This window comes from Macrobrachium rosenbergii, chromosome 29, assembly GCF_040412425.1.
Source record: "Macrobrachium rosenbergii isolate ZJJX-2024 chromosome 29, ASM4041242v1, whole genome shotgun sequence".
Lineage (NCBI taxonomy): Eukaryota > Metazoa > Arthropoda > Malacostraca > Decapoda > Palaemonidae > Macrobrachium > Macrobrachium rosenbergii.
This window is the reverse complement of record NC_089769.1, coordinates 1,268,686-1,293,103: the sequence shown is the minus strand read 5'-3', so window position 1 is coordinate 1,293,103 and position 24,418 is coordinate 1,268,686. Positions and strand designations below refer to the sequence as shown.

General features: G+C 39.2%; 2 protein-coding genes across 2 annotated transcripts; both read left to right on the top strand.

Annotated features, from left to right (window-relative positions):
• LOC136854321 (putative uncharacterized protein DDB_G0272516) lies at positions 1–1,083 on the top strand. The gene is made up of 2 exons (XM_067130618.1): positions 1–93; positions 655–1,083. The coding sequence occupies exons 1-2, from the start codon at positions 1–3 to the stop codon at positions 1,081–1,083; spliced, it is 522 nt and encodes a 173-aa protein (XP_066986719.1).
• On the top strand, positions 1,080–24,408 carry LOC136854320 (mucin-2-like). The gene is made up of 9 exons (XM_067130617.1): positions 1,080–2,141; positions 2,489–2,781; positions 4,270–4,363; positions 20,647–20,688; positions 21,352–21,439; positions 21,998–22,083; positions 22,245–22,348; positions 23,093–23,208; positions 23,753–24,408. Exons 1-9 carry the CDS (start codon positions 1,080–1,082, stop codon positions 24,406–24,408), a joined length of 2,541 nt encoding a protein of 846 aa, XP_066986718.1.
• The last annotated feature ends 10 nt before the right edge of the window (positions 24,409–24,418 follow it).

Genomic DNA, 24,418 nt, shown 5'->3' with positions numbered 1-24,418 from the left:
ATGCTGACAGAAGCAACAGATGCACCAACAACCATGCTGACAGAAGCAACAGATGCACCAACAACCATGCTGCAACAGATGCACCAACAACCAGTGACAGATGCTGACCAACAACCATGCTGACAGAAGCAACAGATGCACCAACAACCATGCTGACAGAAGCAACAGATGGACCAACAACCATGCTGACAGAAGCAACAGATGCACCAACAACCATGCTGACAGAAGCAACAGATGCACCAACAACCATGCTGACAGAAGCAACAGATGCACCAACAACCATGCTGACAGAAGCAACAGATGGACCAACAACCATGCTGACAGAAGCAACAGATGCACCAACAACCATGCTGACAGAAGCAACAGATGGACCAACAACCATGCTGACAGAAGCAACAGATGCACCAACAACCATGCTGACAGAAGCAACAGATGGACCAACAACCATGCTGACAGAAGCAACAGATGCACCAACAACCATGCTGACAGAAGCAACAGATGGACCAACAACCATGCTGACAGAAGCAACAGATGGACCAACAACCATGCTGACAGAAGCAACAGATGCACCAACAACCATGCTGACAGAAGCAACAGATGCACCAACAACCATGCTGACAGAAGCAACAGATGCACCAACAACCATGCTGACAGAGCACATCAACAACCAACACATCGACATCAACAACAACCACTGCAGAACAACAACAACAACAACAACTACACCAACAACCACGTCGACAACTACATCAACTTCAACAACCACGCCAACAACAACAACGACAACAACAACGACACAACAACAACAACAGATGCACCAACTACACCAACAACCACATTGACTACTACATCGACATCAACTTCAACAACCACAACGACAACAACAACTACACCAACAACCACATCGACTACTACATCGACATCAACTTCAACAACCACGCCAACAACAACAACAACTACACCAACAACCACGTCGACAACTACATCAACATCAACTTCAACAACCACGCCGACAACAACAACGACATCAACTTCAACAACCACGCCGACAACAACAACAACAACAACTACACCAACAAATGACACTACATCGACATCAACTCAACATCGGACCGACACATCAACTTCAACAACCACGCCGATCAACAACAACAACAACAACTACACCAACAAACGACATCATCAACATTGCCGACATCAACATCAACTTCAACAACCACGCCAACAACAACAACAACAACAACTACACCAACAACCACATCGACTACTACATCAACATCAACTTCAACAACCACGCCGACAACAACAAACAACAATCTTGCTTCAACAACTTCACAACAACAACAACAACAACAAAACAACTCTCGCCGACAACTACATCGACATCAACTTCAACAACCACGCCGACAACAACAACAACAACAACTACACCAACAACCACGTCGACAACTACATCGACATCAACTTCAACAACCACGCCGACAACAACAACAACAACAACTACACCAACAACCACGTCGACAACTACATCGACATCAACTTCAACAACCACACCGACAACAACAACAACATCAACTACACCAACAACCACGTCGACAACTACATCGACATCAACTTCAACAACCAACGACACGACAACAACAACAACATCAACTAAACCAACAACCACGTCGACAACTACATCGACATCAACTTCAACAACCACGCCGACAACAACAACAACATCAACAACTACACCAACAACCACGCCGACAACTACATCGACATCAACTTCAACAACCACGACAACAACAACAACAACAACTACACCAACAACCACGTCGACAATCATCGACATCAACTTCAACAACCACGCCGACAACAACAACAACATCAACTACACCAACAACCACGCCGACAACTACATCGACAACCACAACCGACAACAACAACAAAATCAACTACACCAACAACCCGTCGACAACTACATCGACATCAACTTCAACAACCACGCCAACAACAACAACATCAACTACACCAACAACCACGTCGACAACTACATCGACATCAACTTCAACAACCACGCCGACAACAACAACAACAACATCAACTACACCAACAACCACGCCGACAACTACATCGACATCAACTTCAACAACCACGCCGACAACAACAACAACAACATCAACTACAACAACAACAACATCAAACACCAACAACTACATCGACATCAACTTCAACAACCACGCCGACAACAACAACAACATCAACTACACCAACAACCACGTCGACAACTACATCGACATCAACTTCAACAACCACGCCGACAACAACAACATCAACTACACCAACAACCACGTCGACAACTACATCGACATCAACTTCAACAACCACGCATCGACAACAACAACATCAACTACACCAACTCGACAACTACATCGACATCAACTTCAACAACCACAACCGACAACAACAACAACAACAACTACACCAACAACCACGCAACAAGCAACAACAACTACACATCGACATCAACTTCAACAACCACGCCGACAACAACAACAACAACAACTACACCAACAACCACGTCGACATCAACTTCAACAACCACGCCGACAACAACAACAACATCAACTACACCAACAACCACGTCGACAACCACATCGACATCAACTTCAACAACCACGCCGACAACAACAACAACATCAACTACACCAACAACCACGTCGACAACTACATCGACATCAACTTCAACAACCACGCCGACAACAACAACAACAACTACACCGCCTTTCATGTGCAGTAAGTAAACAGTATTACACTTAATTCCCAAGTCTGATTCTTCTTCTTCTTCTTCTCTCGGAAATTACTGCAGGAATGCTGGTCATTTCACGACGAACCTGTTCTCTCGGGGATAAGAGACTCTCTCTCTCTCTCTCTGTGGTATTACAGCCAATGGAAGAGTCTTCTTTCTCTAATAAGTGATTGTAGGGGCATCACTGTCATTTCATGAGAAACCTGTTCTCTGGTATAAGGCCATTTCCTCTGTCTCTCTCTCTCACAGTTTATTTCATTAAAAATCTTCTGCTTTCCAACACACATTCTGAGGTATCATTACAAACAGGGCAAGGACAAAGTGTCATCTCCACAGTTTCCCCAACCATTTTTCTCTCACTTTTCTTAGCTGTCTCTTCAAGCAAAGGCTCTTGGCACATGCCCGCACAGACAGACACAAACACACACACACACACACACACAAACACAAACCGGAGCAGAACTATACATTAAGTCCAAATTTTGTCTTCCCTCGTCAAGTCTTATTTAGTCAAAGGCTTAATGTAGGGAGAAGATAAGTTTTTTCATTTCTTTAGATTAACTTAAACAATGGGTTGCTTCAATTCAGTGATATGTCCCTACAACTTCAAGATTTTCCCCCACTCTTAGCCTGACTATTAAATGTGATCATCACTGTCTATAACTTCATCTCCATAACTGCCAACAAAAGGTTTCCTGCAAAAGTTATATATTCTTTAGTGATGTTAAATAAACAATCCTCTTGTGTAGAATGCGGCCGGCAAAATCCTATAATTAGGATAGTTGGAGGACAGACAACGACAGTTAACGAATTTCCTTGGCAAGTTGGACTGACATCAACTACAGGAACTAAACCATACTGTGGTGGATCTATCGTCTCAAACCAGTGGATCGTAACAGCAGCTCACTGTGTCAGTGGGTAAGGGGAAGTCTACCTTCCTTATTTTAATCAATGCTTTCTCACCTGAATCACACAGTCATTGTCCATTCCACATTTATGAACCCCCATTCCAGTATTTGGGATTTCATTTCATTCTAGCCTTGCAACAAACACAACTTGCTTTTGGATCTTAATTCCAGTAACATGTTCTGAATAAGATATGTATTTTTTCATCTTTAACCTTTGTTCCCTTCTTAGGTAAAACCTCTATGGTTTAAGAGCTTATTATGAGTATTCTGAACAAGTCAACCATTGTTTAAAACCTTATCTCTTAAATTTATGCATCTCAATCCATCAAATAAAAAAACTGTTCAGTGTTTCAGATCTAACCTCCTGCTCCAGTACTAAACATCTCATCAAAAGTCCAACTGACCTTCTAAGAAAAATATTAAAACAATTGCCCTATTAAACAAAAATTTAACCTAGACGATACAATTCCTTATTAAAGAAAAAGTGAACCTCAAGATGATACTTCATCTTCTTCCGCACATAAAAGCCTGTTGTCAATCCTAATAATAGTCCTATTAATTTTTCAGAGTTGCTGCATCAAGTGTTAATGTTGTAGTTGGAGAGCACAACTGGGCCACAACATCTGAAAGTACTGTAACACAAAGAATCCTAGCATCTCAAGTATGTAGTTATACCACTGGTTATTGGGACATAAAACTGATAAAAAAAAAATTTTTTTGAAATAAATAAGACAATCAGTCAACCGCAGCTTCATAAGACAGGCCAATCAATTACAAAGAATTCTCTTACAGTTGGTCTTGGCCAGAATAGTGCTTGTTGGCACAGTGATAGAATATAAAGGACTCAGGACAGGCAGGCGCTATCCCCTGTCCTACAATGACTGCCTCGGCTTTCACTACGTCTCCCCTGCACAGATGCGACAACAACATAAGTCGGAAGCCATTTTCATTACACACCATGTCTGTGCAAGATAAATGTTCACCCCAGTCCCATTCCTTTACATCAGGGAAAGTAGTTGGGTTTGAGGACTCACAGCGGCTACCAAAAATAGGTTTTTCCGTCATCAAAACCTGATTTTTGATAGTGTAGCTGCTGTCGTTCTCAATGGAGCTTATAAAAGAAATTGACAGGTGACAAAATGGTTTAGCTCTTGAAAAAATAAATCACAACAACCCAGATTAATTTTTGCTCCGAGATATAGCCACAGGTTTTTAACCATTTTCTTTATTCCAGATACTAATAGGGTTTGGCAATAAAGAAACAACACACAAACCAATAGCTTATGTATGATTCTTTGTGGTTCGAAGGTAACTTACCTAATTATGTCGGGTTTGGCTTAGGGATTATTGCGCCTTCCCCAGCAATATCTCAGCATTACCACCATTCTCAAGGCAATAGTGTTTCAGGAATTTTTTGTTCAAGGTAAAGTCACAGGTTATTAAACGTTTTCTTTATTCCGGATACCGATTAGGCTCTAGCAATACAGAACAGGAGACACACGAACCTATAAATGTATTATCCACTGTGGTTCTACACTGACTTGCCTAGTTGTCAGGTATGGCTGCAGGATTATTTCGCCTTCACCGGTGCAGGAAAACTGCCTCTAATAACCACTCCATACACTTGAAGACTTCTTCAAATTAACCATTTACGAAGAAGGTTAACGATGTACTCACCTTTTGGATGCCATGCAACTTAGGAAAGGAATAATTCTTAGCTCATGTAGAGAGAATGGTTTGTTTGTGCTAAAGTGTACTAAAAATAGGACCATCTGGGTTGTTTGCCGTGACATCTAGGTAAACCTTAAGTGCTTAGCCAGGCATGATATTTTATATGAAATACTGAGTTCCTTCATCAGAAAAGGGATTTCCCCTTTAAAAAGTCCACATTCTTGGCCAGGAATGGTAGTACAGGACACAACAGTAAATGACAACTAGGTGTATGAGTTGTGAAATGCTGCTCTTGTCTAAGAGAGCCCAGTATGCTGATCTGAGCTCCTGATGCCAAAGCAGTCAAGATGACTGCCATTTGCAGCATATGAGTTACAGCTGTATTGGGCCCATGAACTGAGGGGATGACAGCAGTCTAAGAACCTTATTCAGGGACCAGGTAATGGGAAATTTTGTTGGAGCTAACCTTTGCAGTGTAAAAGACTGGAGAACAGAATTAACAATTTCAATATTATAGTCAATTCCAAAGCCATAAGCAAGGGTTCCGTCAATGCTGCCTTGTATGCCATGATTGTTGAAATAGCAAGGTGCTTGACTTCAAAGGACAAAAATTGTAAACCTGTTTTAACAGAATTCAACTGGGCTCTCAGTGTTGAGGTAATCTAACCACATTTTCCATACAGACTGGTCTGCTGGACAGATGAAGTCCTCAGTTTTTGCACTAGGTACCTAGCATTGTTAGGCGAATAATCTTCATGGTAGACTAGATTTAAAATTCCATATAAAGGTCACAGCTCAAAAAGGAGGATGCATAAATGACTTCCCCTCCTCCTGTCTGGGATAGAACAATGGATGGCATTGGAATCTATTCCCTTGCCTGTTGTTGAAGAAATAAGGAACCAGTGACTGTTTGGCTCATTCAGGGCTACTAGGCAAACAGTCCATCTGAAAGCAAAAAGATTGTTCAAAGTTTTCAAAATCTGGGACAGTGAAGGGAAAAGATATACTATATCATCTTCCATTTGTTCCAGTCTTGTAGGCATGCATGCATCTCTTGCTGTTACCTGAATGTCCAGGTTAAGAGACACATACTGTACATTGGAAGTTGACAGTCCTTGTATGTGGCAAACTGGTCCACTTCTGGATTATGGAAGCATGTTGGCATTTACTGACTGAGAGAAGCTCAGCATGAGCCTAACCTCTTAATATAAGACTGCAGCCATATTGTCTAGGACCAACAAAATGTGGGTCCTTTTTGGAGGTTTCAATTTTTTGAGATGGAAAGACTGACAATAGCCCCAGGGTAGGTGACCATCTTCCCCCTAACCGACAATCCTCTCAATGGCCTTCCCAACCTGTTAAGGAGGCGTCCATATGTATTATCACTCGTACGAATGGTGGTGTCGGGTCGACCTGTTTGCAAGAGATCCCTTCCAGGTCCATGGACAGAGTATCTTCCCACTTTCAGATGAAGGTGATCTCAAAGCCTTTTCCTGGCGTGTGAGAGCCAGACTTTAAATCCTACAGTTGCAGTCTCAGGATTAGATCTATCATTCACCCAAACTGTAACAGGCCCAAGCTTTGTTCCAGCTGTTGTCTGGAAAAGCTGGGCTGTGTAAGGAATCTTCTCAGATCCTTCCTTATTCTGGTTTGAGTGCTGTTGGGAACAGATAGCTGGCTGCAAAGAGTAGCCAAACAAAGTCCCAGCCTAAGAAAAAGTCTGCTAGACGTAAGGTTGGACTTGTTCCTTTGAGGACTCACAGCAGCTAACAAAAATAGGTTTTTCCTACGTCAGAACTTGTTTTTGTTTGTTTTCCTGAAAACAAATGTAACCTTTCTGATGTGAAAGCATAGCTGCATTTAATGACAAGTATCTCAGAAATGTCCAAATAATGTACCCTGTGATAGTATAGTAGTTCTGACCTATCTGTGTTCTTGCAGATCATCATCCATCCAAGTTACACCACTGCCACTATGGACAACGACATCGCATTGATCAAACTTGCGACTCCAATTACTTTCCAACCTGACAACAAGATCGCTCCTGTGTGTCTCCCAGATGCAGGCAATTTATATGAAAATGTGAATGCTGTAGTTACTGGATGGGGAACAACTACCTTTGGTATGATTCTACACACTTCCTCTCAACTATCTCCTCTTATGAATGCTGTACTGCTTCCAAACTCCTCTGCTAGTCTCTGCAATTTCTCTTCACTATCCCTAATGAACTAATGTACATCCTGTTTACTGAGTTCATTTCATGTTACTATTGTCATTAGAAACCTTGCTTTCTAGAGAATAATATTGCTGTCTTTGCTGATAAACTTTGCACATTTTCATGGTCTTTGTTTAACACAGCACGAAGAAATTGTGAAAAAATCGTTGTCTTTCATCATCCGAAGTGCATCCTCTCTTCTGCACAGTCAACACTGGAATATTGTTATTTTTATGATCATCATGTTTTTAAGGGTAAAATGAGACCCCTTTTCTCATGTAAATCATGGAATATTACTAAAAAAAAATGTGAGGTCATTAAACCTTGATAAAAACTACTGCCCTCATCGTTTAAGGATTTAACTTCAGTAATTCAATTGGATTTTTAACATATACCATGAGGAGAGTGCCATGATAATCAAAGTTAACACAGCAACAATGTAAGGGGTCATTTTTTCTTGAATCATTTCCTTCTGGTATCTCATTGTTTTGGAATATTTTTCTTTTTTGATTCTACCTTCAAGTGTAACAGTAATTCATAGCTTCATTACACTGCAGGTGGTATCCAACCTAATGAACTACAAAAGGTGACGGTGCCAACACTGACTAATACCCAATGCCGACTGTCATATGGTATTGCCATCACAGCAAACATGATTTGTGCTGGTCTGCTTACTGGAGGAAAAGACACCTGTCAGGTAGGGGGGTTGTCAACGATACGCTTTACATTTTAAAATTAACGTAGATTCAGTATGTAAACATTTTTAGTTTCACGTCGGAGGAACTGCTTAAAGACTTCTACAGATGAAGATTTCCAACACCCCATGAAAAGTTCCAGCCACAAAAACACAATTTTCCACACTTTCCTGTGACTTTCATGATGCCAAACATTACTTTCCATTCTCAGGGTGACGCAGGTGGACCACTAATAACTCCAGGCAACACAGCTCAAACATTCAACGTCATGATTGGAGTTGCCTCCTGGGGTTATGGTTGTGCCTTTCCTTATTATCCTGGGGTCTATACTCGAGTGACAAGTAAGTAAATCATGCAAGAATTAAATCTGAATTATTGTTGAGAGGAAATTAAATGAGTAACAAAATTTTCACAGCAATCTCTCGCCAAAGAACAGAGAGAATTGTGGCAGTTTCCAGTGTAAAGGTTGACTATTAAATATAATTGAAATGTTGTGTCTAGACCAAACAGATAAGCAATTAAGAGCGAGAGAAATATTGGAGACTAAATTCTCAGTTAAGAAAAATGACTGGAAATATGTTAGCAAATGAACACGCAATTATAATGAAAGAAAGTATTTCAACATCTTTTAAAAGAGATGAAAGTTCCAAACCAAAGTGACTTTCAACAGCTAACTTAATGTATGATTGCAATATCACACAGAAAACATCAGCAAGTTAAACTAACACAAATTCTTCACTTAAGAACACAAATCTCAATGTTCATTGTCAAGTAATCATGAATTCTTTTGCTTGCAAGTGAAAAGAAAGTTTTAAGTCAAGGGTGATCCATATTGTCAAGGAGCAACTTTCAAAGCTAATTATCGTAAAAGTAAGGCGAAGGGCACTGTCACCGTCATAATGATCATAGGGATGTTTTGGAAATGTACTAAATTCATTTTTCATTATTTTTTTTTTCAGACTATCTCTCTTGGATAAATTCATACATAGCAAGTTCTGTAACTTGTTCAAGGCCGTGAGAACTATCAACGCATTGGGTGGACCACTGAAGAACTACATGAAATTCTCTGAGCACGGCTGGACATGAAAGATTAAAATCATTGATCATGGAATTATTGATGTGTGCTTTAGACTTTGCTCTGATATAAGAAATAAGAAATCTGGTTTAAGTATTTACTCCTCAAATCACTGTATGGTAAATTAAATACACCACTTCAGCATTCAGATAAATCTTTCATTTATTTTCCTTCTGCATTAAAATTCACTTACTTCAGCTTGGTTACATTGTAGACAATATTAACCTTGAATGGCTAACAGTAAGTTAACTTTCAACTTACATCTTGAGTACAAGTTTTGTATATAGTAACAGATATATATTTAAAATAATATGTTCATATATAAAATAAAAGGTCTGATGATCAATTAATTTCAGAATATGTGAGGATTGACACTGCCTCTAAATTTTCATGAAATACTAGAAGCCCCTGGCCTGACTTTCTCTAAAAGCAAATAATAAGATCGTTTTATTTTTGTATATATTCTTTATTATATACTGACTGTATAGAGTTTACATCGGCAACATTTGCTGTGTTTGAAATATCGCTCTAGGTCTGAGGCTGATTCTCTATGTTTTTACCAAGCAAAATAGAACAATTTTCATTATTTTAGCAAGTGACACTAACCTCACTTCCATTCTGATAATTCCTCCCTCTGGAAAGAAAGTTGGCATTACCTTCATTCCAGCTCTTTCTCTTTCAATCATTGCCCAGTTAAGAGACAATAGTAAGGGAAATTACAGGAATTTCACAATATTTTCTTTCTTCCTTTTTTCACCCTCCCCAAATTTCCCTGTGTCTCGTTATAGCTCCATTCTTGAGTTTTATTTCTTGGATCACTTAAGCTGTACTGGATTCAGAGAGACTCAGAAAATCACAGGTAGAGAAGACGGCAGTTAGTCTCACCTTGGACTACTCACCAGTTATCCTACTGAAGGGGTGATCTTGATCTACCCAACCTTGCATTCCAGACAGTGGACACTGAAGACTGCCATTAATTGGGGTCTTACCTCCCATGAATTCAGTCTAGTCATTGGCAGCCAAAGCTGATGACATTGCTGAAGGGCCATTCAACCAGATTCCACAATGTCTTGTAAGTGACTCAGAATCTATAAATCAACTTTTTCTTCTTGTATATGTAATGACATTGCATTGTTACTGTTGCAGTTTCCTCACAATTATGCATACTTGCATCTTCACAGTTACCTAGCTACTTGAAATCATCCTAAATTATTTTCATGCAAGTCTGAATTTAGTTGCCTAGGACTTTTGTGGCATCTTCATCATACATGTGCATTAATGTGCCAACAACACAATAATGGTCAATGTCAGGGGTTGGTTGCTTGATAAGAAGAGGTTTTACATAGAAGCTGCAGAGGTCATTGCCAACCAAGACAAGCAGACTATATTGAGGCTTATCAATCAAAGAGGAAGGTCGTTGGCATTTGATGTAATAGGAAAGGCACTGATCCATTCCTTGGCACTTTCTGGCTTGTCATAGACTTCCTACTTTTCTCTTTGTTGTTCGAGGAAGCTGACTGTGTCAGCAATTAAAGGTTATAGATCAGCACAGACTTAGGTGCTTCAAGTGAATTATGTCCCATGTAATAAATGTTTTGAAAGAGAGTTCTTTCAAGGATCCTTATATCTATCACCAAGAGTTGTCTCTGGTACTGAACAACTTGACCTGCCAGCTTATGAATTCCTTCTTGTATGCTCAAGGCTTTGTAGCTAAAACATGGACAACTTCCTCAGAGTCTCAACCTTCTTCATCATTTGTCATTCCTTTCCACTTTTACTGGTTCAATTAGGAGATGAGGATGACCTGCTTTTGTGTCCTGTGAGGACTTAATCATTGCATGCCGGCTTAGAGGTGTAATTCTAAAACCTCATGACAGCAATGCTGGGTTACAGGCATCTAATGTAAAGATCAGTGGTCATAAAATCAAGGCTGTGCCTAGAAAAGTAACATGGATGCAAATGCCATAATCAATTTCCTTTCCTGAATAAGACCAACAATCATTATTAATGTCTATCTAAAAGCTTTGACACATAAACCATTAGCTATGGATAGTAAATTTACTCTATTGGTCACTTGTGGCTACAGGCCAACCTATAATGATTCCTCAGAAGGAGGGGTGATTTTTCCTCAGAAGGAGGGGTTGTTTTAATCATCTCCATAGTAATGCATCATGCTCTCATAGAACAGAATTCTGAGGTATTCACTTCTGCACTAGGCTAATGGAGTAAGTGAAGCATTAGCTGCATTAGGCCAGCCCAAAACTGAACAACCCACCACCTTACAAGCAAGATCCCGGTCCATTTCATGATCCCTTGTTAGTCCGGAGCCTCTGGACTACGTTATTTCACCCCTGATATTTGCAGGCTCCAGAGGCCATAGAATATTTGAGTTTTTGGACTACCAAGAGATCTCCAAGCTAAAGAGTGATGGGTTTATAATGAAATAATTGTAATTTTTGAAAGCCAAAAAATTTTTTTTTAGGTAAGTACAACCTATCACTACTAAAAGTAGCTGCATCCCAGCCCCTCCTCACTAGCAGTGGGGTCAGACAACACAAGGAATGAATTTCACTACAGCTGAAGGTGTTTTGGAACCCAGATGCACAGACAGCCTGAAGGGAACCTTTTTCTGGGGGGAAGCAGTGACTCCTGAAGAAGGAGCTTCCCCAGTGACTAAGGACAGATCCCTCCTATGGACCAAGTGAGAAGGAGGAATGGCGAAGGACTTGCCTTGCTCCCTCTTAGCTGAAAATCAATCATCAACTTTCTTCAGAGCTTTCTTGGATGACAAAGAGAACACGGTCTTGGAGGGAGTTTCTTGGAGAAAGATCATAATTTCAACTAATGCTGTTTAATGGGTGCCAAAAATGGCTCATCATGGAGTAAAGAAGGAGATCCATGTCTGTAAGCAGGAACTTAGCGCTCAGAAGATGGAGATAGGAACTGAAGAATTGGCGCCGGGCACTCAGAAGCTGGTGTCAGGCGCTTGAGAGCTGGTGCTGGGCACTCAGGAGCTGGCCCCGGGAGCTATTGCTGGATGCTCAAGAACTGGTGCCAGGCACTTGAGAGCTGGTGCTGGGCACTTGGGAGCTGTAAGCTGGGTGCTTGGGAGCTGGTGCTGGGAGCTGTAGCTGGACACTTGGGAGCTATGGTATGTATGAATAGACTACCATCATCTTGTTGCGAACTATGAACAAGGAACACTGAAGTCCTAAGAGGATCACTTTCAGCTCTCTAACGTTAATTTGAAGGTCCTGCTCTTCCGGGGACCACGTCCCAGAAACTTCCTGGTTCCCCAAGAGGGTTCCCCAACCTAGATCCGAGGTGTCTGAGAAGAAGTCTAGATCTGGGCTGAGCGGACAAAGGGACTCCCCTTCCAAAAGTCTCATTCGGATAGTCACCATTGCAGGCCCAGCTTGAACTACTGAGTTATGGGAAACATGCAGGAGTCCTGATGTTTCCCTGTCCCAGTTGTCCTTTAGGAAGAATTGCAAAACTTTCCTATGAAGTTTGCCCAACTTGATGTCAGTCTCAGTGGACAAAAGAGTCCTCAGTAGGATCATCCACTGATGGGCCGAACAAGACAAAAGGGCTAGAAACTAGTGAACCTTCTGGAGGCAGTTGGCGATTCTCTTGGCAGACCGAAAAGCCGGAGAGTTGAGACTGATCCCCAAACAGAGGATCTCTAGCGACAGGGTCAACTGGGACTTCTGAAGATGATGAACACTCCGTATTGGAAGCAAAGGCAGGCGAATCTTTAGGAATGAGCCAACAGATCTTGCATCACTTCTTCTGAAGGTCAGACGCAATTTCCTTCACGGCATTCCTTAATACAGACTGGCACCTGGTACCATCTTCACCAGACTTGGAGAAACCACTAACAGAAATGGTTTTCTTACCTGTGCCTATAGCATTAAAAGCTACAGAAATTGCCCTTTACCAGGTCAATGAAAAATGGATCTCTACTTCCATTTTGAATAAGACCCAAGTTGCTCACCAAGTAGCCCCACCCTACTGTCCCTTCACTTTCAAAAATATTAATCATGTGAAGACAGCTTTTCAGAATTGGTAGTAACTAAAAACATGAGAAAATGGCAGAATTAAAACCATCTGCCACAGTCATCCCTGTTTTGGGAAAGTCCACCAAGGAATGGGCAATGCTGGAACTCCCTTTTGAAAGGAAAAAGCTCCCTTTAGATATAGCTGCTCAGCAGTTTGGGACCCCTACGAGAAGACTCTCAGAGGGGACAGCCTCGTCAGAATTTTATGCTACGCTCCGACTCCTTAGCATTATAACCCCTACTACCTTGCTGGAAGTTGCCACCTAAAGGCTTCCAGAAGTTCCCAGAATAATTTTTCTGTTGAGGCCAAAAGTCTTATGAGAACCCAATGGGAAGCACTCTTTGACTTCCTAGAATGGCACATAAAAGTGCATGCAAGAAAAAAGATGCCAGACCGACCTCATCAAAGGATTAAAAGAGTTGGGGAGATACTTCGGCCTTGGATTTGGAAGGAATCTCTGGTGAAACAGGACACCCTGACTCCTCCGTCTGTATGAGTGAGAAACACACAAATGCCTTGTTGACAGGTTGGGAGGACATTGGGAGGATTGTCAAGTGGCAGGGAGGTGATCAGCTACTCAGGAATTATTATATCCATTTCCTGGAGCTGATGGCTGTCTTTTTGTCTCTCAAAAAACTCAGACCTCCAGAAAAGAGAAAACATAACCACAATATCCTACATCAAGAGGTCTGGATCACCTTCACCTCCTCTCAATACGGTAATGTTATTCATCCTTTGGATGGTGCGAGCAAGGAAGTGGCACATGTCTGCAGTTCACCACACAGGGGGTCTCATTGTAACAGCAGATTCTATCAAGGAAAATGACAGCCTCGACAGAGTGGATGTTGGACAACCACTCTTTTCAAACAATACCCAGCATTCTTCCACAATCGGAAGTGGACCTGTTCGCCACATACTAGAACCACAAACTCCTAATATATGTGCCTCCAAACCTGGACAGTCAAGCAACAGCAAGAGATGCCTTCCTTAAGACTGGAACAAGGGGAGAACAATATCTTTTTCCTCCATTGTCCCAGATTTCAAAGGTTTTGAGCAAACTTCTAACCTTCATAGGAAGTGTACTGTACTTAATAGGCCCAAATTGGCCAAACAGGCACTGGTTCCTATTATCTCAACAATGGACAAAAAGATCAATTCCACTAGCATCCGCTGTTCTATCCCAGACAGTAGGAGGCAAAGTCTCTTACGCATCCTCCTCTCTGAGCCGAGACCTTCACGTATAGAATTTTTAAAAATATCTATCGTGATAATTACTCACCCAACATTGCTAGGTACCTAGTGCAAAAATTACGGACATCTATCCGGCATTACCAGTCCATATGGAGGATATGGTTAGATAATATTCATACTGAGAGCCCAGTTGAGATTTCTATAGAAACACTTTATTTTTCTTACATACCCTTTTGAAGACAAATGCCTTGTGGTTACAACAGTCATGGCATACAAGGCTGCATTAACAGAACCCTTGCTTTATGGATTCAGGATTGACTCCAGTATAGAAGTTGTCACTTCCGTTCTGCAGTCTTTTGCTCTACATAGGCCCACTCCCGAAAGGCTTCCAATTACTGGGTTCCTGAACAAGGTGCTTAGACTTCTATCAACCCCTCAATTCAGTGGACCCAATACAATCACAACACACAGGCTACAAAAGGTGATCATCTTGACTGCATTAGCACCAGGAGCTCGTATTAGTGAACTGGGCTCTCTTAGATGGGGACGATGCATCACGCAAACAGCTGACCATCAATTATTATTGTACCCTGGTCCATCATTCCTGGCCAAGAATATGGATCCTTTAAAAAAGAAATCCATTCTTATAAGAAAACTCAATTTAGCAGACAAGACATTATGCCCAGTTCAAGCACTTAAGGTTTACCTAGAAGTCACAGCAAACACCCCAGAAGATCCTATTTTCCTACACCCTAGCACAAACTAACCACTCTCCCTACGAAGGCTGAGAATGATTGTAGTGTTTTCTCATTAAAAAAGGAAATCCACACTCTTTCCATAGGTCACACGATGTTAAGAAAGTAAGTACTGTGCGTCTTTGGCCTTCTTCAGAAATGTCTCTTTCGAAGAAGTCTCCAAATGTACAGGGTGGTCATCAGTTAAAGTACTGCCACATGCTCGAACAAATTCGACTACACTGTGTATCAGTAGGTGGCATGGTTAGTCTTAACCCCTAGGTGCTGTGGCATAAAACCAGGGGTTTTATTGACAGTGAGTATGTTAAGTATCGCTGGGAGAGGGGCAACAGTACTACAACTAAACCCAGCATGCTTAGGAAAGCCACTGTAGAACTAAATTCCTAAAACGTAAGTTCGTATATAGTTTCTTGTTTCTTGGTATCAAAACCTGAAGAGTATCTGGATTAAGGAATGGGACTTGAAATCTGTGGCTTGACCTTGGAATGGAAATATTTCCTTTGGGGTATTGGGATTAAAAAGTGAGAGCTTAAGCCTTTTTCGTCACCTTTCAATTTCTTTGCAAAGCTCCTTGAGAACAAAAGAGCAACTACGTTATCAAAAAACAGGTTTTGACGTAGGAAAAATCTATTTTTGGTATTCATTGTTGGGTCCTCTAAACCCTCCCACCTTCCTGATGAAAAGGCATGGGATTTGGGAAAGGGATCAACCTGCATTGACCAACAGAGAGTAATGGCTCCTTGGTCTTTTAACGGCCCCGTTGTAAACAAGAGGATGATGTGCATGTGCAATAGTCGCTTCTCTTTCTTGCAGGTTCTTTTGACGTTGGAAAAACTGGGTTCAGCTTCGCTGAAGATAAGGGAAAGTGCCCTCTTATCTTTGAGCCCATTATGTACTGCATCACGTGTTATAATGTTAATCATACAACACAATACCTGGCCAAAAGACCCACTAAAATAACATACAACACAATACCTGGCCAAAAGACCCACTAAAAGAGAATTCTTTGATATTAGTTTGGTCACCATGGCTCTCTGGTAGACCATGGAAGGTAACTCCTTGAGGACTCAACAGCGACTACCAAAAATAGGCTTTTCCTACGTCAAAACCTGTTTTATCATAAAACGTATAAGTACATACAGTACAGTATTTAGTCATGAAAATAATATGAAAATTGTAATTTCTCTCATGCTCTTTGAAATAAGCTATTTGTCTCTCTCTCTCTCTCTCCTGAAAACTACATCATCAGTCATTTCAAAGAAAAAAAAAAGCAATTATTTGTACATTCCCACCTCATGAATACAGATGAACGACATATCTCAAGCCATCAATTGACCTGAAAAGATATTTTAACGATTAAGTGATATTTTCGTATACAGGTGTATACATTGCCTCGTAGGAATGTAATTTCACTTCTTCAATGTAAATGCACTTCATTCATTTCCTAAATCATCAACCATTTCTATGTTATTAAGCCGGAGGGATAAATTGGTCGGGTTGAAAGGCGACTGATGAGTTTCTGATACACGATGAGGCCATGTGACGCATCTCCGTAAGAGCACGGGGTCATCTGGGTACATGAGAAGGTTTCATGGTGGCCTACGGTATTTGGGTATGCTGCCTAATGTCTTATATTGCAATAAACAAATGAATAGAAATTTCAAACTGAGTCTTGGTAGCTTTTAATATAAGAGGTTAACTGCGCACCAGAGAAGTACTTATATGAATTGCTAAAAGCTGAAAGTTTTTACTATAATAGTGTAACCCTGATTTAAGTCTCTAAAGCGTTGTTTTTCTTTTTAATATCGGCTATAGGCAAGCCACACAGCCTGAGGCCTGACTAACACACTGGTTACCAACTGACAATAATTTGCATAAAATCTGGTAGAAAAGTTCTTCATCCAAACAAAGGTTTGAGGAGAGAGTAGATACCAGACAGCAATAAAATATCAACATTTTCATCATCCGGGTAAAAATCCCTTTCCTGACCCACTCCTTGCTACGTAGGGTAGAGTTAATGATGAAACCACTGATAATACGTTGAGTACTCAGCCTAAAAACCTTTTGATATTACACAATCCACTGTTCCTTTCTAAAATGCCTAATTACCTTCAGTAATGAGTAACATCTATAATCCTAGATAAATAACAATATATTCATGGCATTAATTTTTGTTATAATGTATGCATGTAATCTTAGGCTACGTCTAATTTTTCAGCACAGGAGCTTCTTGGAGGCGACATCTGCAACAAGACAGCTTCTGCTTCGGTGCACCATGTTGTCAGGTAATTTTAAAACTATTTCTCTAATGATTTGTTCATTTTGTGCTCTTCTGTGAACAAGAATGTTTGTTAGAATAGGAACAACTTGATATAACAATGCACTTTCACCTGTAGACATATTCTATACCTACTTTCAGTTTGCAACAAATGAGAAAAGCCACATAAAATTGGCCTATGATTAGTTCATTCAGTCACTACTTTTGCATTAATGAGTTTTTAAAATACGTCGTCATAACTGAGGTGTCAATTACTCTTCAATAACAGAGATTGTATTTCCATTTATCATGAGGAAGATGAGATAAGCTACTACAGTATACCATACTAAACCTCTCTCATAATTAAATTATTCCACGGTGGCTCTCTTGAACCAAGTAACCATTTCACATTCACTGATTCATCATTAAATTATAACTATAATTACATATTTTCTGTACCAGGGACTATTTTGAATCTTACAGACCTCTTAATTGTTGTACAGGACAATGACTACAAAGCGTTTATAAACACTTAGTCCGAAGGATTATTTTACGACTGACTTAGTACCCAAGTTCCCTTGCGACCAATTTTCGACAGAAGACTTGAATGAGGCAGAAGGAAAATGATTAAAAATAAACTTAGGTGGTGGGAGTCTTTGTTTTATAGAATGTTATTACTATTGCTATTAATATTTGCTAAAAAAGTAATGGTATAGATTATTTTTATTACATTAATATTATCTATCATTATGCTTGATACAAAACGAATGTATGTATATATACAGAGTGCAAATTTCAGCAAACTAACATTTACACGCATAGAAATCATCTATACACACACACACACACATATATATATATATATATATATATATATATATATATATATATATATATATATATATATATATATATATATAGGCGGTCCCCAGTTTCTGACGGGGTTTCGTTCTTGCGCGCAGCGTCAGAATCCGAAAATCATCGTAAGCCGGAAAATCGTCGAAAATCGTCAAAACTCATAAGAAAACCTTACTTTTAATGCTCTGGGTGCATTGAAAACGATGTAAACTGCATTATTATTGAGTTTTACATAAAAAAAACCTTCAAATTATGATTATTCTGCCGTTTTGGGGCCATATTTCTTCCGTCGATCGGGCGCATGACGCGTCGTAACCCCAGAACATGCGTCGAAGTCGGGAAATAATTTCTGATGAATATTTGATTTGCGAAGTAACCTCGAACGCGAAGTCGGAACCCTCGAACGCCTGTATATATATATATATATATATATATATATATATATATATATATATATATATATATATATATATATATATATATATATATATATATATATATATATATATATATATATATATATATATATATATATATATATATATATATATATATATATATATATATATATATATATATATATATATATATTATATATATATATATATATATATATATATATATATATATATATATATATATATATATATATATATATATATATATATATATATATATATATATATATATATATATATATATATATGTGTGTATATATATATATATATACAGACATTATATATATATATATATATATATATATATATATATATATATATATATATATATATATATACATATATATATGTATATATACATGTGTGTATAATATATATGAAAAGAAAAAAGTGAGGATATTACCATAAAATATGGAAAAAGGTAAGCAGTCCATTTTCCATAAATGATTCCAAGCTAATAATTTTCCCCAGCCGCAGGTGTTTGAAAATAATCAAGAAACACGTCACACCAAACCCACAGAGACTTGTATGTGTGGGCCCAGGACCTTTATAAACCGGTTCAGGGGCACTACCACCTCAGAGACGGTGGCTCCTCCGTCCTGACCTATTGCTTCGCCGGTCATTCCACTTTTGACTCAGTCGTGAACTTCGTAGAGTGAATCCTCACTTTAAAGTCGACTGAGGCAGGATGGAATCTTTCCCGTTGACTTCAGCTCTAGTCTTCTTGGTAAGTTTGGGCAAACTTCGTGTTTTTTCTCAATAATGTTTGACTATTACAAGTCCACCCGATTCCAGGAATAGATTTCCATGGATGAGGGATAGGCCTACGTATTTTCCATGAATCTGTCATTTCATTTATATGTGAAATAGGTTTGCATTGGTTCCTGGGAAAAAAGTAGGCATAGCAATTGAATATCTGATTGATAAGCATTCTAGGCTTATAGTTTATGTGAGTGTGATATCATCATCGTTAAATCATCAATGTTTACACTACTTACAATGAAAGACGACTTTTTAATAAAAACTAAAAAATAAATCAATACGTACTTATATACACATCAGCTAGGAGATGGGTCTAAAGAATTCTAAGCCCAAAGGGCCATGCCAGTTACAAAAAAAAAAAGCAGCAAGAAAGCCTCTCTTAAGTAAATGAACTAGAATGAACTAGACATACCAACCCTTTTGAGATGTTTTTCTGCCTATGTGATGGCCAGTAACCTCGACAAAGTAGATCCCTTTCTCCTAAGAAACTTATTTATACTTCTGAGATGGTTTTCTTTACCGTGCTCCATTTACACGAGACATTTTCACCTTTGAAATGGGAAAATAGGACCTTATTCCTTATGGTCAGAGGGGCAAGGGTCTAGCAGCCAAATCCATTGTATAAATGTTCACGATGAAGCAGTCATATATGCTTCATATCACATTATTTAGCATCAATACAATACCTTGTAAACTATATAAACGAGTAATTTTCTTGTATAAAAAAACTCTTTCCAAGATGGAGATTGATATAATTTCACACTGAGCACCTCCCTCTGTAACTTCTAGACAATATAGTTCTTCACACTGAAACTGTCACAAATATACTTATAGCTTCATGAGCTGTAAGAACGCCTTCTGTTAAGCCATTTTCATGTACCTAATATAACATAATAGAAACCTTTCTAAGATCGATGTTAACATAATTTCACATTTCATCCTCAGAGTGTCTACTTGGCGAACGCTGTTCCCAGTTCGAACGAAACGTAAGTCGGTCTTTTCATATTTTTCCGTTCGCTTTTCGTTGTCTTAAACCCTCGTGAGATGTTGCGAAAGTTTTTTGAAAGGATTGAAAATCTTTGAGTCAACTTTCACTTTTTTTTTTTTTATCGACAGGGATCCAACTTTAAACTATTTACTTTAAAACATCACAAGTGAAACGTGATTCTTGACAAGGGAGGAACAGAGAACCAACAACAGTGGCAATAATAATAATAATAATAATAATAATAATAATAATAATAATAATAATAATAACAAACACTAAGGAATAGAAGCTTATTTAATAAGCCACATATTTCCGTTTAAGCTTTACAATGTCTGCTGCAGTTCCACCGCTTACAATATAGCCAATGCAAAGCCTTTTTTTTTTTTTTTTTACTCTTCCTTAGCATTGCAAAGCTCTCTCTTAGGTTCCTTGGTAATTTTTAGGCACAAAATCATATACAGTTTATAAATTTTTTTGGACATTCATGTGTCAGTGATACAGATAAGACTACAGCATATTTTTATTCAAGCGTATATCAGGGATATAGACATTCTAAATAGCTATATGTCGATGCACGTAGGCCTATGTCTAATTGTCTCGTAGTCATATCAGCATATTTATCTTTTCTTTACCCTCCTCCTTCTTTCTTCTTTTCTGTTCAGGGCTCCTTCCAATGGCAACCAAAAAATGATGTGAACGGTCTACCCAGCTGGACTTTTGATCCCAAAAACTCCAAAACTGACAGACAAGGTAACGTCCAGTCTAACTGCCTTTTCAGAAATCAAAAGTCTTCCCTTTGAAAATGGTATAGTTTACCTTGTGCAGTTGTTGAATCTCCTGATCTCCAAATATTTGGGCGAGGAGCAAATTCAGTCCTGCTCTCTGCTGCTGGTGTCTCATGAATGAATGAAAGAGGTGATTCAGATTTTCTCAAAATCAAAACTACTTAGTTTTCGAGGTTCTGAACTTGTTTTAAGATTTTATGGGGATTTTAATCATTTGATAACCAGTGTGCTAGGCCAATGTCTTGCTTGCTTCATATTTAACTTTCATCACTTTCACTGGGAAGTTATATATTTAACTTTCATCACTTTCACTGGGAAGTTATCAAACCAGAAGCAATAGACTTATAATGTCCTTTATAACTCTTCTGCTATGGTATCTCATATCAGCCTAATTCTGTTTTATTTCCTAACAGCAAAACCATGAGAGGATTTTATTTTTTTTCTAGATAGAGTTCTCCTAAAGCAGAATTTTATCAAGACACTCAAGTGACATATTTTTGCTATTTTTTTCTCTCAACATAAGCACTTCCGTGTGGCACTTTCAACGTACTTGAGGGCCAGACTTCCAATTTCACCTTGGGGTCCTCATCTTGCACATGGACCTTTCAGGTAAGTGGCAGTGAGAAAACTCTGATGTTTCTGTGCATTTTTTGTCACCTATGAAGACATTTCTTGCCCTCTGTTGTTTCTGGGGTTATTTCCTGCATTAAAAACATGATTTAGGCTGTTCCATAATTTTGTCCCTTTTTGACCTACTTTGACCTTTTCAGGGACCTACTCCTGGCTCAACTATGGTCTTAACCTGCAGTGTAGTTGCCAAGAGGTTCTGTCTATATCCTTCCGCCAAATTCGCAAAAACAGGACTCTACAAAAAGTAATATACGAGCTGTAAACAAGTTATATACCTTTTATACCTATAAATGGGTTTGTTTCACTTTCATGACAATTATAAGTTAACACAAAGCTTAGGATTAAATAAAAAAGTTGCAGTTCAACCTGTGAGTCCTAGTAGAATAATCTTAGTACAGTAGGCCTATCTGGCTGCAATTTTGAATCACACAGGGTTTTGAAATTTTCTTTGATGTCACTGAAAAACGATTGCAAGGATAAGGGACAGTTTGAATTTTATGACAGGAATTTTATGCTGCTTACGTGAGACACCTTTCAGGAGAAAAAGTTAGTGAGGAAAAAAGAAAGTAAATACGAGAATTAGTAACAAAAATGGTAAGAATGTGTGTTTTCCCTTTTTTGGCTTTTCCCTAAAAGGGAAAATTTGAAACAAGCTTTGTATAATAGATGTTCGAAAGTGAAATGGAGGATGAAACTTAATTTAATGTTAAATAAATATGTATATAATAATTGAGCAAATGTGCTACTGATGAGTTCTTTGCAGAATCAGTTTGAAGGCACAGAAAATTTTTGAACATCAGACTGATCTAGTGTTACGATGACATGCATATATGTACAAACCTATGTATGTAGGCGTATTTGGCTATGGTTAAGTAATCTAATGGCTCAAGATACTTTTCCCACACATTTTATCAAAGATCTGGAAATTCTACCAAGGAAAGGTCACAAGAACTGTCATAATCTCTAATTATTTTATCCTCTTCCACAGATACTGCAAATCAACAGATTCTTTTACCCAAAAGAGCGAAAACAACGTGTTGGAAGTCTCCCTCAAATCGACAAGAGGGTCCGTGCCCCAATACTCCTGCTCATTAACAGTCATAGGTAAAGATGACACTTACATTTAAATAAACTTTAATGTGTCTAATCATATGTTTTCATCCTTTCAGTCACATTTATTATTATTTTTAAGGTAATGGTTAGGAGTATTTTGATTTATTTTCATTTATGGGCATGAGTCAGGGTACAGTACAGTGACTTCAGATAATAAATTCTTAGCTTTGAGAATAACTGGAGGGATAGGATATCAAATAACAGAATTAGAAAAGTAACTGGGGGTGCAACCGGTCAATGAGTATGTTACGTTCTTGGGCTGGAAGTGGCTAGGCCATGTGTATAGAAGACGGAATAGTATGAGATATACGGGGGTGGGTTGCCCTTGGTAGAAGAGGTAGTGGTAGGCCAAAGGAGACATGGTTGAGGACACTGAGGCAGGAAGCAGGAGATGAGTGTTGGGAGGATCTGGAGGAGTTAACCCAGGACAGAATGTGGTGGTGTGAGTTCATCGAGTCAGCTATGCATCCCCGTAGGGGCCACATAAAATGATTGATTGATTGCTTGATTATATTTTCCCTCTCCATCGAAACAGGTCCTATAACTACATCGACGTCAACTTCAACAACCACGCCAACAACAACAACAACCATGCTGACAGAAGCAACAGCTGCACCAACAACCATGCTGACAGAAGCAACAGATGCACCAACAACCATGCTGACAGAAGCAACAGATGCACCAACAACCATGCTGACAGAAGCAACAGATGCACCAACAACCATGCTGACAGAAGCAACAGATGCACCAACAACCATGCTGACAGAAGCAACAGATGCACCAACAACCATGCTGACAGAAGCAACAGATGCACCAACAACCATGCTGACAGAAGCAACAGATGCACCAACTACATCGACATCAACTTCAACAACCACGCCAACAACAACAACAACTACACCAACAACCACGTCGACAACTACATCAACTTCAACAACAGACAACAAACGACATCAACTTCAACAACCATGGCTGACAACAGCAACAAGATGCACCAACAACCATGGTCAACAACCAGCCGACGACAACAACAACAAACACCAACAACCACACCAACAACATGGTGACAGACTTCAACAACCAGATGACAACAACAACAACAACAAACCAACAATGCTCAACAACAGCATCGACATCAACTTCAACAACCACGACAACAACAACAGCATGCTAAACCAACAACCATGGTGACAAGAAGACA

Bases quoted from the DNA above. Each gene is read 5' to 3' on its own strand.
- LOC136854321 (XM_067130618.1), top strand. From the start codon at position 1: ATGCTGACAGAAGCAACAGATGCACCAACAACCATGCTGACAGAAGCA. The intron at 94-654 runs GTGACAGATGCT...CCATGCTGACAG, and splicing joins AACAGATGCACCAACAACCA to AGCACATCAACAACCAACAC.
- LOC136854320 (XM_067130617.1), top strand. From the start codon at position 1,080: ATGACACTACATCGACATCAACTCAACATCGGACCGACACATCAACTT. The intron at 2,142-2,488 runs GCCGACAACAAC...CCACGCAACAAG, and splicing joins ACATCAACTTCAACAACCAC to CAACAACAACTACACATCGA. The intron at 2,782-4,269 runs GTAAGTAAACAG...TTAATTTTTCAG, and splicing joins TACACCGCCTTTCATGTGCA to AGTTGCTGCATCAAGTGTTA.